This window comes from Astatotilapia calliptera, chromosome 1 (genome assembly GCF_900246225.1).
Source record: "Astatotilapia calliptera chromosome 1, fAstCal1.2, whole genome shotgun sequence".
In the NCBI taxonomy this organism is placed as follows: domain Eukaryota; kingdom Metazoa; phylum Chordata; class Actinopteri; order Cichliformes; family Cichlidae; genus Astatotilapia; species Astatotilapia calliptera.
Genome location: NC_039302.1, coordinates 38,407,935 through 38,425,935, shown reverse-complemented (window position 1 = coordinate 38,425,935; position 18,001 = coordinate 38,407,935). Strand labels below are relative to the sequence as shown.

The window sequence follows — 18,001 nt, the reverse complement described above, 5'->3', positions numbered from 1 at the left end:
AGACCGTGCCTCTGCCCCCCTGCTGGGCTTCAGCTACACGGTATATAAATAACCATTATGAATCACGCTGTTTTGTCTCACCCCGCCGTTTCTCAAACGAGATCCAGTTTCCATTTAGCCGCGGTGGCGATGAGCGAGCCTCCTGCAACGTTTGAACAATCCCACAAAATAAAATGTGTTTATCTTTCCCGCTAACTGGACATTCGGTGGCTCCGACTTTACGTTTCAACTCGTGCCTACGAGAGACGACGTCCGAGAGGTCTGTCGTCGAAGGGACCCGAGAAGCTCGCACGTTTTCCTCTTTGGCGCCGGTTCAGAGGCCGCCGTGGCAGATTACGCAAACTTTACACCGTGGCAAATCCGCCCTTAGACCGTGCATCTTAAACCTTGTAGCAAAAATCAGGCCTCCATTCAGAGACGCTCCTTTGTAGAACTTAAATACATCCCAATGTGTCCATCAACAAAAGCCCCCGCCCTTCCTCCTCGCTCTCCGTGACACTTTAAGTTCGGGATTGTTCGGCGGGCCTGTGGGTGGGATTTTCATTCTCTGCCATTCTTCCTTTATTTTGCTCCTTCCTTTGGAGCATTAGGGCGACCAGCCATTGAACTACAAGCGCTACTATAAAAATTAATCAGGATTAAAATGACCTCACACACAAAATTAAAGTTCCCCAATGTACACAATAAGGGCCTGTATCTTTTTTAAGACATGCTCAGCTTCCTTGGGAACAGGATTGTTTCTTGACAAAGTGGTCTCTGCTCAACAATGAGCACCTTTCAGACACACACAGGGTCTGCCTTTAGAGCTGCAGGGAGAGACGGATTTCACATATCAATCAAAAGGGGGGGTGGGGGGGTCCTCGTTTGGCCAGAGTGGTCCTTCAGAAACCGCGAACGCATCTGAATGGGGGATATGCGTTTCTCTCTTACCACTATTCATAATCACAGAGGACACGGGCGCGGCAGAGAGGGAGGGGATTCCTCTTAACGCCGTTTTTTTTTTGCACTTGTGTTTCCCTGTACAGGGGGCTGCACAGCTCCTGAGGCTGGCCCTGGTGCACAGACTGTACAATATTAGGGAAAAGTGTCTTTGTGAAGAGGAAACAGTGTTCAGTGTGTGTGCAAGCACACGCATTCAGCCACCCACCGCGCCGGCCGTGCACGCCGCCGCCGCTAATCATGCTGAAAACGAATAAGGTGTCGGAGCAGGTAATTATTAAAACACCTCAACCCACATATAAGCTACACAGAGCACATTAAACACAGTGTCTTATAGTGGGGCTGTTTCTTTGACAGCTCTATTTATGGGCACACCTTAAAGGTCGCGTTATTAGGTCAGCGGCTTCCCCTCCTGCTCGTATTCAGATCATCTCTGACTCACGCCAGCGCAGACACACTCTGCCTGATTAAACCCGGTCGCTGATGACTCGCTCGTGGTCATGCCGACACCTTTCGCCTGTAAGAGCGTTCATTTAAAAGTAGCGCCCTACCCAGACCCGACCCTGACCCTGTGCAGTCACAATAAGCCTCAACAACCAATCAAAGACAATATCAGTGCAAAACAAGCTCGCGGGGCGTTCCCACCTGAGCGCTCGTCGCATTGTCCCAGATTTGAATTTTTTATAAATCATTTAAGAAAGAAATTCAGAGATGAATATTAACCCATTTCTTTAAAGCGACGCCCACAGTATGGCGATGAACACAACATCATTGCAGATTAACATTTCAAAACGCAGTCTGTGTTTTCTCCCTTTGATGGATCATCAGAGCACCGACAGGGGAAACCTGGGAGGTTACCGCCCCCCCGCTCGCTCCGCGCCTCGTGGATTACATCATTCCTCTTTGCTCAGACCTCAGTCTGACATTAAAGTGTAAATGAAACAAAGTCTTAGTATTCATGTGGTGCATGTGTGCTATTTTTAAATTGGGGTGCTGTGAAAGTGTGGAATTGGGGACAAGGCAGCCTTGCACCGGGCCGTGACACAGACTTATGTTAAACCTAATTAGATCATGATAATAGCTTTAGGGCCCCAGTGATCAATGCTAGAGGTCTGTGGAGATGAACTTTCCTTAAGTTTCATGCCGCACGCCGGTCGTACTCAATTTTCTCACACACACACACACGTTCATGTTTCCATGGCTGCACAGAGCACCGCCTTAAAGCACCTGTGCATTCACGTTTTCAAATCTGGCCTCATAACAGATTTATGTGCTCATCACACACACGCACGCACACACACACACACACACACACACACACACACACACACACACGCACACACACACACACACACACACACACACACACACACACACACACACACACACACACACACAGCTCAGTGGTGAATGAGCGCATGTGCTATAATAAACCAATCAGTCACCGATGGAGGAAGTGAATCATATCGATCATTACAATGCAGCGCGGCCTGGCACCCACCCAACTGCTGTTACACACAGCAGACCCACAAAAACTCGAACAACCGCAAAGGCCCCGCCCCCAAACCCGCAGGACTGGATTTGATTGGACTGGATAGTGTTTACTGGACCAGTTTGGAGTCAGAGTGATCGGCCTTCAGCTTCAGATATCTTTAAGGAAGGACCCGCTAGTCTCCATTTGTGAGGACGCCCTTTGATTGGCTCACGTGACAAATGTGGCTGAGACCATTCGGCGTGAACGAGTCCCTCGTGACGAATTAAAAAGCGATAAGAGCCCGTCAGCTTTCTCAAAAAGAACGGCCTCTGATTGGTCTCTCTGCAAACTGAGTCACTTCCACCCATAAAGGTTCCCACGGTGGACTCACAGCATCCTTCGCCAGCCACGCCCAAAGTGTCAGAGCTGCCATGGCGGCGCGGAGGTGCTCTGCTGGATTTGACTTCGAGCTTTAATAACATGTAATTAAGATCCTGCTGCAGCAGTACATGGAGCACGCCTGTGATGGGTTCCTTAATAACGGGGAATCATGAAGCCTGTTCGGCATCACCTGAATCCTCCGAGCCGCGCCCATAATGCGATTGTTCAATGCACCCGTAATGCGTCCAAATCACAAAAAAACACTTGCTGATTGGGAGCTGTTTTCCATTAGCAACCTTATGGAGGAGTCTAGTTTACAGCTAACAGACTCCTTGGATCACTCTCGCTGAAGACAAAGAGGATTCCTCACGCCTCCATTACTAACTAATGTAATTTGTGTAATGTAATATTTTAACGTGTCTGCGTCTGCTGACATGCTAGCTAGCTAGCTTGTGATTAGGCTAGATACAGGAAGCTGTGGGAATCCCTGTGCATATCAGCTGAGGTTGTATCAGTTGTTGAATTTCATCGCTCCACCCTAAGTGCTTCGCCCTACGCCGGCTGAGGAGACAGAAGTACTGACTGAAAACGTGTTTGCTTGTATTATTTTCCTGTTGTGCACTCTGTGATTACCGTCAGAGAAAAATTAACCTGCGTATGTGAGCCTCATCGCTTTTTGAATGCCCAAAGTAGTACCGAGCCCTCAGCTGTGGTGTGGGGTTTCTCAGAAAATCAGATGATGGCGACGAGACTTTGTGAGCCACTGCTACCACGCGGCGTTATTTACCCGATACGCCAGCGTTGAAGCCAAAGAACAACGTTCGACTGCCGCCGTTTCCCTGAAGGTCCACGTTAGAAATACATGAAACCAGTTCAGGTAAAGTCCTGTACTGGCTGCAGACCAGTCGCTAACCAGTGTGTTCACATCAGGAAGGTGTCAGCCATAAAGGGCTGTTGGTCAGGCTGAGGAGCATCAAAGAGCATCCAATCAAACTGCTTCATGTATAACCTTAGGCAGCAGATTGGTTAGCCTGCTGCCATCAAACACATCTGTGTCAACGAGAACGCCGTGACTTGTCAGCCTAAATAACCCGAACCTGGCTGAGGTTGGAGCCAAGCAGCTTCAGAGTGACGGGTCGGTCCCAGCCAGGCCTCTGCATCTACAGCAACAGGAGGACGCACACACGGCGTGAGTTTAAGCCGACCGATGGCCATCTCTGAGTGCTTTGCGTGTTTGTTTTGGTTGCTGTAGTTGCGGTTGGGGAGGAACTCATCACACCTGAAGTGGACGGCAGATGAATAATTTAGCGAGCGGCCGGCGTAGTCCGTGGTCGTCTCTGTGTGCTGATAAAACAAGCCGCCCAGAGGAAGGTGTCCCGGATGATGTAAAGAGCTGCTGAAACCCTCCGACAAATAAAATGATTTAAGAGAGAAACTCCCTGAAAGAAACGGCGTCCCTCGGCTCTGCGCTGAATGCGAGGTGTTAAGCTTTCTGTGGCGACATCTATCTCTCGCCACCACCTTGAGGGCATCTTTTAAGCAGAGGAATTTAGCCATTACGTGGCATTAACCTCATTAGAAAACACTCTTTAGCTGCTCCAAGATAAAATTGATTTACAGCTGCCATTTCCACCGCTGCTCTCGATCAATGGTTAAACTATCCCCTTTATGGCCCCGTGCACACTCTCTGCTCTTTTCTCCAGTTTTCTTTAACTGCTCTTTAATTTCATTCCCCCGTCCACTCTTGTCCTTGTGCCAGGTACACATTCGCTGACAGGAACAGAGCCCGTCTCTGCACCCCAGTGGGACCGTTCTGGACTCACTATCACATCTCTGGCACAAAGTATTTCTGAGATAAAACAAGTTCATCTCAACCTGATAAACATCTTGCTGAAGTTTTAGTTTAGGGTTGCTGTAGCTGCTGACGGAGTGGCGAGCCTGCGCAGCTGCATGGCCGTGTTTGCAGGGATTAAGGTCTAGATGCGCTGGTACAGATTTGGGGTTAGACTGGTCCAAAGTCTGCCACAGACGAGCTTAAATGCTGAGAGTGTTCTTTGGTTTCTGGCCTTAAACTGTGACTTGAACATCAGCCCTGCTGGGTAGGCCTCTTAAATCTAATTATAATAGCACTAATGAACCAGTGTTAGAAATAAAATCTTAGAATTTCACTCACCTAAACTGGAGCTCCGCCTTCTTGGACGGCCTGCTAGTACAGTGACCTCACAGCAGCCATATTATTGGTCACATGTTGTCATTAAAAATGCTCCAACAGCACAAACACGTTGCAGTTAGCTCAGACAGCTAGCAGCTACAGCCACCTGTGCCACCATGCACCTGTCAGTCAAAGAGGCCACGCCCCTAACATGTAAACTCAGTTTAAACAGCTGAGTGACAGAAACATCCTCCTCTGTAGACGTGCTGTGTATTCGGCTGTAAACGTGTTTATTTCTGCTGGAAAGGAGCCTGTGGGGACCAACTCACTGCTGCCTCTGCTGGATGTCAGAGGAACTGCAGCATTTGTCACTTTCAGCTCTGGAGTTTGAGACGGCGCTCAAAGCTCCGCATGAAGCTGATCTGTGGACTCATTGCACTGAGACGGGTCTCTGCAGGTGCTTTGATGAGAAGATTTTGGTCATTTCAAGCTACATGTTTGAGAAGGCACGTCACACTTTGCTGTGTCCACACGAAGTGGATGTAAGAGGCCGTGTACAGGTTAGCCAAGCAGAAAAGCCACACTCCGTGTGCCCGCGTGGCCCAAAGTCGAGGTTTGCCTGCCCACTTCTGACAGCTCAGGTTTATGCGGACGTTTAAGCAAATCACACAACGCTGTATTTCTTTGACCGATCGATACGACCACCATTCCAGCTTTCCTTACTTCCCTCCCTCCTCCTTTCTCATCTCCCTCTGTCTGAGAGAATTGATCCGCACGCGTGGAGTGATATCAGCCGGCAGATAGAGCGATACGCCCCGCTCCCTCCCCGGCCCTCCTTTCACCACACTTCTGACACATAAATAAAATATGTGGCCTTTTTGTTTCGATTCACCGCCGTGTTAGTTCTGAGAAAAGAATATGGCGCGCAGGGCTCACACGGAGCTGTTGGTAGACAAGAGGGAGCTGAGAGCCGGCTGGTTGCCATCACTCACTGTTCACAGGCACTCTCCAAAATCCCCTGAACTTTCCGACATACGCATTTGTTAGAGTGACGCAGTCAGAGTCTGAAGAATGGCATCAGAAAATTAATGTGAGCACTAAATTATTCAGACGTTTTTTGCCATAATTCCTGACTTTACAACGGCACACTGCTGCACACACACACACACACATCTATATATTCCCAGTGCCATCTGAATTATTGCAGATCCGTTTAGTGTCGGCATCCAAAATTGGCAGAGGAGAGCACGAGAGGTGATGTGAGGAGAGTTCAGCCCCCCACCCCAGCCCCTGTCCCCACTTTAATACCAGCTGAAATAAATCTGCATGTATCGGGCCTGCTGTTAACACACCAACGCAACATGTTCCTCTACACCTCGGCTAGATGTTCCCGATATGGGGCAAAGGCATTTCTGCAGCTGCACAACAAATATCTGCTAGGTGAACTAACCTCGCATCCTCGGAGCGTCGGGCCGGCCCGACCGGCCTGACCCGCCCCCTCACCTTTATGTCAGGTCACACACACGGGCGTATTGATGTTACGTAACGCAGGCCGGCCACGCACCGGCAGAGACGGCTGAGATAGCAGAGGTGCGACGCAGCAGCTTGGACTTGGAGGACCACGACACCGGCTCGCTAACGGGATTACAGAGGAATTATCTGTCGATATGCTCATGCAGTCTCTCGCATGTCCAACTGCTCAGCAAGCGACACCATCGTCATCATCACCCCATACACGCAACATCATAATGGGCTCAGCAGAGACTTCCCCTCCTCTCCATCTTTTCTCTTCTCCTTCCTTCCTTCCTTCCTTCCTTCCTTCCTTCCTTCCTTCCTTCCTTCCTTCCTTCCTCCTGCACTTGAGCTTCACTCATTCACACCACACTGCTGCGACCTATAAATACCCAAACCACTCACAGTTATTCCCTCCACCTTCCCCGCCTCACTTCCTCTCCCCTGAAAGCCCTGAGTCACCTCAGACAGTCACCTCAGCAGGTGGGTGGGGGCGCTTTCTTAGACAGCGTGATGGTGACGGTGTGCTCAGCGCCGTAAGCCGGCTTCAGCTCCAATTCTACTTGCCGCTGATCAGGGAGCCCTGCGAGAGACAGAGAGAGAGATGAAAAAGTGCTGAGTCCGCCTCCAGAATCCCCTCCCCAGAAAGGGGTTCCCCCCACGCCCCTGGAAAAAGGAGGGGGGTGAGTTGATGCCCTCACACCTGTGCGGTCACTGACTGCTCGGACAGTCAGAATATAACTTTCTCCGTCCTTCAGCCTGAAACACATCCAACCCAAGCTTTATTTATCCGAACAATCCAAATGTGGCGGCAGAACCCGATCGAGGAAATTTTACTTTTACAGTTTGCTTATGTCAGAAATTCGCATGTAATTAAATTAAAGTCAATTTTGGTTTCTTTTTTAAAAAGTGCTGTTAGTTAAAGTAGAAAGTGAGACTGACGCTGAGGTGGATGATTTGGGACACTTCAGTACGAGTGGTGGTTTGACCACCGTTAGCACAGACGCTGCACAGGCAGCGAGCGCCTCACTCACTCGCACAGCCAGTCGTTAGCTCTATGAGCAGCCTGAAACCTCAGCTCCGTCCGTCTCCCATATGAAACACACGTTTCATGTTTGGCTTTTAAACCCAGTTTCAGAACAGTTCACATGTCATCTTAAATAAAATCATAAAGCCCACCATCACTGAGGGACGTCAGACAAAATGTGCTTCCCTGTAAGATCACGCGGGGCCAGACATGGTAACTCCAACATCACCTCCAATTAAAAATGAAAACGCCAAACTTCAAAATCCCAATCCTGACCGACGGGCGGCGTCTCGGCCCTCTGCTGACAGAGTGCACGGAGACGCTGATTCCAACAGGTTCCTTCACTCAGACTGGCTGTAATGTTGTTTCTTCATGGGAGCAAAGATAATGCCGGTGATATGAAGTTACTGATACTGTAAAGCAAAGCTGCTTCTCGCTCTCAGGTTCAGACCGAAGCCCTGCACATTAAGGCTTTAAAGGAGCAACCAGCTCCTGCACAGAGCTGCAGATCCATATTTCATGCAGCAGATATCCAGGTCATTAAGCAACATTCTGACACCTCTGTTATTTACTACCCCGAGCGCTTTCCTACCTCGTTTAATCAGACTTTACTAAAAGCCGCTGACTCAGAGAGAAACCTTCTTTCTTTCTTTCTCTGTGCTCTGTTTATGTTTATCTCCTCGCTGCGTTCTGCTGCATTCGCCGCCTTCCTCGCCTTCTCTTTGCTTACTTACTCATATCTTTCAAAATGTCTATTTCACACGGGGCTGGGGGGGCAGAGACACAGATCACAAAAGAGCAAATAGGGGGGCGAGGGGGATGAGGGGGGTGCTCCCAGCCAGCGGTCGGGTGATAAACTTGTAAGCGCCTCACCAAACACACGCCCTCGCCGTCCCCACGCCGATGTGTTAACCAGCCAAGTGCACCGTTTTCTCCTCAGAGGAGGGTTACCTTCGATTTTCTCTGCTGGGAAGGGAGCTGGCAGGGGGGGGGGGGTCAGCTCAATACAAGTTACCTTTAATGGGCGAATCAGGACGCAGAGCTTCAGGAAACAAGAAGGGGCAAGTGTGTGTGTGTGGGGGGGGTAGCAGTAGGGGTCAGGGGTCAAGAGCCGATCAACACATACACACAAACAAACGCTTACACACACACACACACACACACACACACACACACACACACACACCACCACCACCATCCCCGCTAAATGAAACTTGGATGTAATATTGTTCTTGTCACCACGGCCATCTGATGTCCACACACACACACACACACACACACACACACACACACACACACACACACACACACACACACACAAAAGGTGTAGTGAAGCTACACATTCATGAGCACCAGCCTTCCACACACCCCCACCCATTCCCCTTCTCTAGCACACACACACACACACACACACACACACACACACACACACACACACACACTGCAGGATAAGACATGAGGAAATGGATGCCCATGTTTTGTGGGACCACCTGTTCATCCTGGATACAAGTCTGAGAACCCAGTAAGGGTTAACCCTCTTTGTGGGAGGGAGCCAGGAACGTGTGTGTGTGTGTGTGTGTGTGAGAGCGCTGGCACCGCCCCATCTGAAACGTGCCCCATGAGTGGCAGACTGGCTCAGGCTGTCCGGCTGGGAGGGAACAGAGCCCACTGCTGGACCACCTCCCCAGCAACACACACACACACACACACACGCGCACACACACACACACACACACACACACACACACACACGCGTAATCCTTTCTATGGGGAGCATCTTTGCTCTCCATCACTACCTGCTCGCCAAAGAAAAAGAAAGGAAGAACAAAAGGAGGAGGACAAGTTGGTTTGCGGTCGAGTGTTTGGATCTAATATTAAACTATATAAAAATCAAACCCCACAAATGATTCATGCGTTCACATGACCCCTGGTTCTTTTTCAGCACAATGCATGAAACAAGGCAAAGCACTGGAGATGAGCTCGGCCACACGAGTTCTTCAGAGGAAACCGATCCAGCGACCTCACTCAGGTTAGAAGAAAACAGAATCAGGTTTCCTGATTCACGCCTCAAAATTACTCTAAAAACAGGGAAGCATTCAGCTCTGCTTACTCCATCGATAAAGACAAACACAACTAGAGAAATTAGTTTTATATAAAGTCCTCACGTCTATACTGTATACACAGGAAAAGTTATTATCTCTTATTTATTCCAGATTCCAGCATCTTCACACTCTGCTCCACTGCTCATATAAATATAAATATGCTGCTGTCTGTTATCTATTCTGTTACACTCAGAGCAAAGAAATAACCAGAGCGCAGGTCCTTTGTATGCGTCCACATACTTGTCAACAAAGTTGATTCTGATACTGATTAAAAAATAAAAACAGAGGGAGGAAGCCACTCAGCCAGCTGACTGTGGTTAGGACAGGAAGATGGAGGACGAGGGTTAAACTGTCCGCAGTGAAAGCTGAAGGTTTCACAGAGAGTCTAAAGGCGAGCTGCACGTGAGCAGAGCCAATGGCGAGACCGAGAACAACCGATGACATGTTTATTTCTATAAAGGCAGAAACAGAGACCTGCAGCAGCCTCGTGAAACATCGGAAATACCAGAAACACCAGAAACATTGGAAACATCAGAAACATCGGAAACATCAGAAACACCAGAAACATCGGAAACACCAGAAACACCAGAAACACCGGAAACACCGAAAACATCAGAAACACCGGAAACACCGGAAACATCAGAAACACCGGAAACACCAGAAACATCAGAAATACCAGAAACATCGGAAACACCAGAAACACTGGAAACACCAGAAACACCGGAAACACCAGAAACACCAGAAACACCGGAAACATCAGAAACACCGGAAACATCAGAAACACCGGAAACACCAGAAACATCAGAAATACCAGAAACATCGGAAACACCAGAAACACCGGAAACACCAGAAACACCGGAAACATCAGAAACACCGGAAACATCAGAAACACCGGAAACATCAGAAACACCGGAAACACCAGAAACATCAGAAATACCAGAAACATCGGAAACACCAGAAACACCAGAAACACCGGAAACACCAGAAACATCGGAAACCCCAGAAACACCGGAAACATCGGAAACACCAGAAACATCGGAAACCCCAGAAATACCAGAAACATCGGAAACCCCAGAAACACCGGAAACATCGGAAACACCAGAAACATCGGAAACCCCAGAAATACCAGAAACATCGGAAACACCAGAAACATCGGAAACCCCAGAAACACCGGAAACATCGGAAACATCAGAAACACCAGAAACACCGGAAACCCCAGAAATACCAGAAACATCGGAAACACCAGAAACACCAGAAACACCGGAAACCCCAGAAATACCAGAAACATCGATACACCAGAAACATCAGAAATACCAGAAACACCGGAAACCCCAGAAATACCGGAAACATCAGAAACACCAGAAACATCAGAAACACCAGAAACACCGGAAACCCCAGAAATATCGGAAACATGGGAAACACCAGAAACACCAGAAACATCGGAAACACCAGAAACATCAGAAATACCAGAAACATCGGAAACACCAGAAACATCGGAAACATCAGAAATATCAGAAACATGGGAAACACCGGAAACATCGGAAACCCCAGAAATACCAGAAACATCGGAAACCCCAGAAACACCGGAAACATCAGAAATACCAGAAACACCGGAAACCCCAGAAATACCAGAAACATCGGAAACACCAGAAACACCGGAAACCCCAGAAATACCAGAAACATCGGAAACACCAGAAACCCCAGAAATACCAGAAACATCGGAAACACCACCAGAAACCCCAGAAATACCAGAAACATCGGAAACACCAGAAACACCAGAAACATCGGAAACCCCAGAAACACCGGAAACATCGGAAACATCAGAAACACCAGAAACACCAGAAACACCGGAAACCCCAGAAATACCAGAAACATCGGAAACACCAGAAACACCGGAAACCCCAGAAATACCAGAAACATCGGAAACACCAGAAACATCAGAAACACCAGAAACACCGGAAACCCCAGAAATACCAGAAACATCGGAAACACCAGAAACACCGGAAACCCCAGAAATACCAGAAACATCGGAAACACCAGAAACCCCAGAAATACCAGAAACATCGGAAACACCAGAAACACCAGAAACATCGGAAACACCAGAAACATCAGAAACACTGGAAACACCAGAAACATCAGAAAAACTGGAAACACCAGAAACATTGGAAACACCAGAAACACCGGAAACATCTGAAACCCCAGAAATACTGGAAACATTGGAAACACCGGAAACATCGGAAACAGAAATACCAGAAACATCGGAAACACCAGAAACATCAGAAACATCAGAAACATCAGAAACATCGGAATCACCGAAAACATCGGAAACACCAGAAACATCGGAAAAACCGGAAACATCAGAAACATTGGAAACATCAGAAACACCGGAAACATCTGAAACCCCAGAAATACCGGAAACATTGGAAACACCGGAAACATCGGAAACACCAGAAACACCAGAAACACCAGAAAAATTTGAAACACTGCAAATATCAAGAACATCAAAAACACGAGAAATATCAGAAACATTAGAAACATGGTCGATACATCGGGGGAAATGGCGTGCTTGTGGTGTCTACACAAACACAAGACTAACCCAAACTTAACCCCACGAGGTGAGGCCAGCGGGTTACAGGTGTGTGTGTTGGGGGGGGGGGGGGGGGGGGGGGGGGGGTCCTGCCCACACCAACTGTTTCACACAAACACCTGAAGTATCTGAATCATGAATCTCATCGTTCTCCAAAGTGTCTACAAACCCCCCCACCCCACCCACCACCACCAACAAATAATCACCTCCTCACAGGAAGGCGAGGAGCATAAAAAAACAGCAATCTTGTCTTTAAACGAAAAGGGGAAAATATTTTAAGGGGCAATGAATTTCGTGGAGCTGAATAGGATGTTGGTACATGTTTTACTAAAGGAAATATAATGGCAGACTATTATTAGATCACATTAATCATGAGTGTGCCAAAGGCAGTGACAGCCGTGCTGAAAAGGATTGAAAACGCTGGTAATGGATATAAATTACCCATTGTGTGATAAAAGGATTTTTTCTTCACTAAGAAGGTAAAAAGGAATAAAAACACTAAGAGAGCCACTAAACGGTGTGTGTGTGTGTGTGTGTGTGTGTGTGTGTGTGTGTGTGTGTGTGTGTACATATTTATCTGTGTGTGTGAGTGTCCTGCTGCCTGCCTGCCTGTGTGTGTGTAACATGTAATAATACAGGGTTATCAGTGCGGGATTAAAATTTTAAGGGAATCAGATAGTGACAGTGAGGCCCTGCGTTTAAAGGCGTCTCTGACAGAAAAGAGCGAAGGATTAAAAACAGATTAAATTGGTTCATAGTGACGGAGATGAAAGGAAGGAAGGAAGGAGGAAGAGCGCGGGGGGAAGGAGAGAGTGCTTTGACAGAGGTCTGTCAGGCTTTTGGCACCGTGATAATGAGTCACATCTCCCATGCACTGTTATTTATCGCCGACTTGGCTCACAAACAAAAGATCAATAATTTTGAGCAAATCTAATGTTGTCCTCAATGCTAATGTGCTCATCCATCACATCTGCCATCTTCACCGAGATGGACTGATTCCCTGTTTATTTGGAGATCAAATGCAATTGTATCACATGTCTCTAATAACAGAGGAAGCCCCCTCCCACGTGAGCGCGTGCGCCTTGGATCGCGGCCATGTATATGTAGTCGAGCCGTCGTGCTCGGGATGTCACGTATGTGTAAATGATAATATATGGAAGGAAAAGGCGATGCGTCGCCACGCATCAATCTTCATTTCTTCCTCAGACCTTGCTTTGTGAAATATGAAGTGTGTCAACGGCCTGTCCCCCCACAACACGGGAGGCGCGCGAAGATCCGTCAAAGCGGCCCGCCTGGCGTGGCGCGGCTCGCCCGCAGCGCAAACGCGTGAGAAGACAGCAGATCCTTCACTGACAACTAGCCCTGGGTGAGACACTTCCCAGCCACCTGAACTCAATCAGGCCCCAGTGGAGGCGGCGTTTGGGTATTTCATTTCATCTCCGTCCCCTTACTCACTCAAGGTGCGTTTGATTTATCTCCCGATGCTACGCGCAGGAACGCAATTCGCATTTGGAATCTAGCGTCGGGGTTCGTTTTCCGGGCGGGATCAAAGGGAAGGCCACTCCGACCGTCGGCTTCGTCTGAGAGTTTCTCTGCTCTCCGTTGGCATGTCGAGCTCACCCGCCGAACGCCGATATCGAGCAGGGCGACGGTGGAGTCGGTGGCAGGTGGAATACGCTAAGCTCCTTCCCTGCTCCCTGGGTGAGGTGTGAGGAGCAAAACAATGACAGACAAAGGTCACCTGGCCCACAACGCCCCACCTGCTGAGGTGTCGACCTGCCAAACGCACCCCTGAGGAAGGAGGAGGAAAGGAAGGAAAGGAAGGAGTGTGCAAGGGAACAAAGACTTTAAGAAAAGACAGCCCGGTCCTCGGGATGACCAGCAGACGGGATCGGCATCTATTAAACGGGACGTTTGGAGCAACGATTTCTTCCACGATGACACCATACACAGTCATGTGACGCTCATCCTGCAGAGAGACTGGCGCCTTTATGGACGGGGAGACATTTAATCCTGATTGCAACGACGTCACTAACGGGAAACTGGAGACAAACAAATGACCCTTACTGATCCAAACGAGTCTTTGTTAGCTAGTTAATGTGCATAAAGCTCACTGCACACCTGAACCACTAAGACACGAGCCAATCGGGGTCTGCGGTGCAGACATCACAGTAGACAGTAGTAGTGGCGTGAACAAGCATGGCGTCCAGTCAGCGCAGTGCTGCTAGGACTGACCTCACATTTGCCTGAGAACAGGCTGCGTGACCAGCGATAAAACAGCAAAAACATCAATAATTAATACGTGTCATCATCGTCATCATCCATTTTTATAAAACACAGAAAAAGTTTTATTCCACTGTGACGTAAAATTATAACATTACTCATCACTAGTAAATATTATTTTATTTATATCGGTTTAAATAAGTGTCAGTTTACAAAAGTAATATCAGCTGTTCTTAAATTAATTCCGTTTCGTGTCCTAAACCTCGTGTGAGCCTCTGCCTCCATGTTTTAAAAAAAACACACTTCAAAGTAAGAGTCCAGAGATTTCGCAGATTTTGGAAATAGTAACAAATAACAAACGGCTCAAATGTGTTTCTGTACATTTTTAGTTTGTCAGGGATCTACGCACGGCCTCACGGTGGACGATTTCTTCAAACCAGCTTCATTTTACCTTCGAAGCAGCATCTTCTCATATGTGGAATTTTCTGTGCATGAAAGTGTTTATGACGAGGGCAGCGTGCACTGAGCTGTGTCTCAGCCCGGCTGCTGTATGATGATTTGGTGGAAGGTGAGAGGAGAAGATGCTGGCTGCAGCAGGTCGGGACCTTGGCAGGTGAGATAATAAAGCCTTGACATAAGGCTGAGAGCAGGGAGGCACACCACGACCCGGTGCACCTCCCAACTGCACCTCATTCTCTCTCTCGCCGGGTCTTTCCACCCCGCTGTTTACATGCTCAGACACCTGGGAGGGCGGCAGACGTCCTCCGTGTTCAGAGCGGTGTCAGGGCACAGCTAAAGGTCAACGTGCACAAGCGGCGCACGGCGCAGAGGAGCACATTTTTGCTTTGATGAAATGTCTTGGACGTGTGATGGCGTGTTTGAGAAACAGCTGCAGTTTAACTGACGCTGAGATGCAAATGCAAACACATGCGGCGTGAATGACACAGAACCGTGGAGTCATCGGCGTGACACACGGAATCACAGGTCAGCGCCTCTGATTCAGACAAAGCTTTGTGTGACATCGAAGAGTCACGTGTTAGATCTGTTCGTGGAAACGTAGAGTTTTACACCCGCAGAGGAAGCGCGTCTGAGCCTGGTTTGTAATAAGTTACCAGTGTACCTCTGTAATGAGCGCACACTATCACCATCATCATCAACGCCATCATCTGCAATCATCAGGCCGATCAGACGCCGGATTTTATTACAGCTAGGATGGCATGGGTAGTCAGAGGATGGTGATGAAGCCGTGCGAGGATCCGTTCACACCGAGCGCGTCTGCGTCTCACAGAGAAGCAGAGCAGGAGCCCGTGTGCACCCTCCCCCAACGAACGCCTCGATTTACATTTACGCCTAAATGCGTCCAACGGCAACAAACAAGAGCTCGAAAACATGACTTATGTGAAAAACCTGAATCACAAACACGCGTCTGGTTAATGTGCGGCACAAACTGAACTCACCCTGACCCTCGACAGGTCGCGTGAGCCGTGTGCGTTTCTTCTGCTCGGGCTCTGGAGGTTTGGGAGCTGAAGCTTCCTTCAGCCTCCACCTTTCATCCATTTCACTGATTTAGTATCGTCAAACATTTTCGGACAAGTGAAAATAACAAGTGAAAAGATCGTCTCTGGTTTGTGTTTATAGCAAGGATGCATTTTAATTTATTCCTCCTATCAGCTGCCAGCTCACCTCAGACACGCGACCGCCCCAGACTGGCTGACAGGTACTCATCCAGGCACGTATGACATCCAGGCTAACGGTCTCTATTCATTACTGTTCCAGAGCAGCTTTGCATGATTCACAGTTCAGAATGAGGCTTCTTTTTCTGATCCCGGGTCAGCCCCTCCTTTCTCTGAAAAAAGCTCCTCCCACTCACTGCAGGTGGGTGGGGCTTGTAGCCCCTCTCTGCGACATCGTGAAGATCCAGCTGAGCGTTGGGCTTGCAAAGATTACCGCACACTGAGCTGAATATTAGAAACTCTGGCTGTGTTTGACAGGAAGAGGAGAACTACGACAGGAAGTGAGGAGCAGCGCCACTTTACCAGCGGGTATACGTGCGATGGCAGCGTTCAGGGCAGGTGTGGAGTAATCGTCTGTAACGACCTCGCAGGACGGACAGGTGCCACGCACAGGCCTCTCTCTCGTTTTGGTTCCCGAGTATCGCCGCCCGCGGGATTTCGCTGCTCCAAAGAGCAGTGTCAGAGATCTCGACAGCACGCGACGTTTCCCTGAGCCGCCGCTGTCATGTTCCCTCTGCTCCTCGCTTCCACCCCCACCCGTCTCCTCTGAGCCGCTCAGACTCGAGCTGGAGACTTTCTCCCTGAGCGTTTTCACTTGTCATTTTTTTAAACACACATATCAAAGTGGAGAGTTGGGGGGGGGGGCAAAGACAGATGTTTCTCTTATGCCTTTCTACTCGAGTACAATGAACCTTTGGAAAGGGAAGAGAGAAAGAGAGGCAGAAAAGACATTTGCAGAGATCCTTTTGCAATCCACATCCTTTCTCCCGACGACTGGCAATACATCATTTGTATTGATGCAATATTAAATTTCAATATCACATGTCAAAAGGTACAAAATGATAGATCATAGCCTAACTAAATGAATTATTAAAGGCCTAAGCCAGCTATGCTATCGGCTCCTCTTACAATCAGCTGTGTCAGAGGAGTGCAGTTGGTGATTCTGGCAGCGTTTCAAAGCTTTGTCGTTTTTCTTTCTAGTCGCATCCCGGCTTTCTTAATCGAGCTTTCTGTCACTTATTAATGTTCCCGAGGAACTCAAAACCACAGATCTTTCCCTCCCAATAAGAGCAGGCCTAACTCACGTCCTTTCATTCCTCCAGGAACATTATTATTTTCAAACTATTAATGAATAAAGTCATAATTAAATATTCAATACTGAACAGAGGGTAAGCCAGAGGAAGCATGTTGACTTCTGTTGGATGTCTTAAGTGCAGCGAAAGTGTGCAGAGCGGCGGTGGAGGCGGAGACTCGTTCTGCGTGCTGTGATTTATGTGCTCCTTCTGCGACCCTCGAACTTTATCTCTATTGTCTCCGTCTGATAGAGCGACGTTGCGACCCTCTCTGCGCCTTGCCACAGCGCCGCCGCTTACCAGACTCCATGTTGGATTCTAATTTACGACCTGAGTCAAAGGTCGCATCTCTGAGGCCTCGTTGAGCCGTCTCCTACAGAAGGCTGAGTCGAGTCTTCCAGTCCTTCCTCTTCCTGCTTCAATCTAAAGCCAGTGGCCGTTAACGCCAACTTAACCTTCCTAACACTGAGAGGCGTTTCCTGGAACCCTCATAATCAAAGACACTCGTGGAAGTGATAACGAGCAGACGAGGTAAATATGGTCTGCAGGACCTTGAATGCCGGCAGAGTGACGCTCGACCCTTTGGCTGGTGCTTTTCTGCAAACCACTCGCTGTCTTCATCGTCTCTGGCAGTTTAATGAGCCACAGGTGCAGCTGCCTCTCAGGTGAGTCTCTCCTCCACGTTGTTCTGCTTCTGCCCAGGGCTAAGAGGGACCCCCACCGCTCACAGAGCATCTCCAGACCCGAGCAGGACGGTTGAAGCACCAGATGAGGGCCTCTCTGAAGAGGCAGCTGAAT

General features: G+C 48.6%; 2 protein-coding genes across 6 annotated transcripts in view; both read right to left on the bottom strand.

Annotated features, from left to right (window-relative positions):
• Positions 1 to 18,001, bottom strand: part of znf536 (zinc finger protein 536) — a 223,199-nt gene that overhangs the window by 160,919 nt on the left and 44,279 nt on the right. The window contains exon 3 of one of the 5 annotated variants that reach the window (XM_026177499.1): positions 6,934 to 7,041. The exons of the other annotated variants lie outside the window; for them this stretch is intronic. The gene's annotated coding sequence lies outside the window, so the exon portion shown is untranslated. The remainder of the gene's footprint in view (positions 1 to 6,933; positions 7,042 to 18,001) is intronic. 5 annotated transcript variants of the gene reach the window in all.
• Positions 6,935 to 15,954, bottom strand: LOC113023701 (collagen alpha-2(IV) chain-like). Its single transcript, XM_026170412.1, has 4 exons — positions 15,855 to 15,954; positions 10,929 to 11,777; positions 10,525 to 10,809; positions 6,935 to 7,041 (listed from the first exon to the last, which is right to left on the bottom strand). The coding sequence occupies exons 1-4, from the start codon at positions 15,952 to 15,954 to the stop codon at positions 6,935 to 6,937; spliced, it is 1,341 nt and encodes a 446-aa protein (XP_026026197.1).

What these genes read in the sequence shown, in the direction of transcription:
- LOC113023701 (XM_026170412.1), bottom strand. Translation starts at nt 15,954, where the DNA reads ATGGATGAAAGGTGGAGGCTGAAGGAAGCTTCAGCTCCCAAACCTCCA. An exon ending in GCGACCTGTCGAGGGTCAGG is followed by an intron (nt 11,778 to 15,854) that starts GTGAGTTCAGTT and finishes CTGGGGTTTCAG; the next exon opens with ATGTTTCCGGTGTTTCTGGT. An exon ending in TGGTGTTTCTGATGTTTCCG is followed by an intron (nt 10,810 to 10,928) that starts GTATTTCTGGGG and finishes ATGTTTCTGGTA; the next exon opens with TTTCTGGGGTTTCCGGTGTT.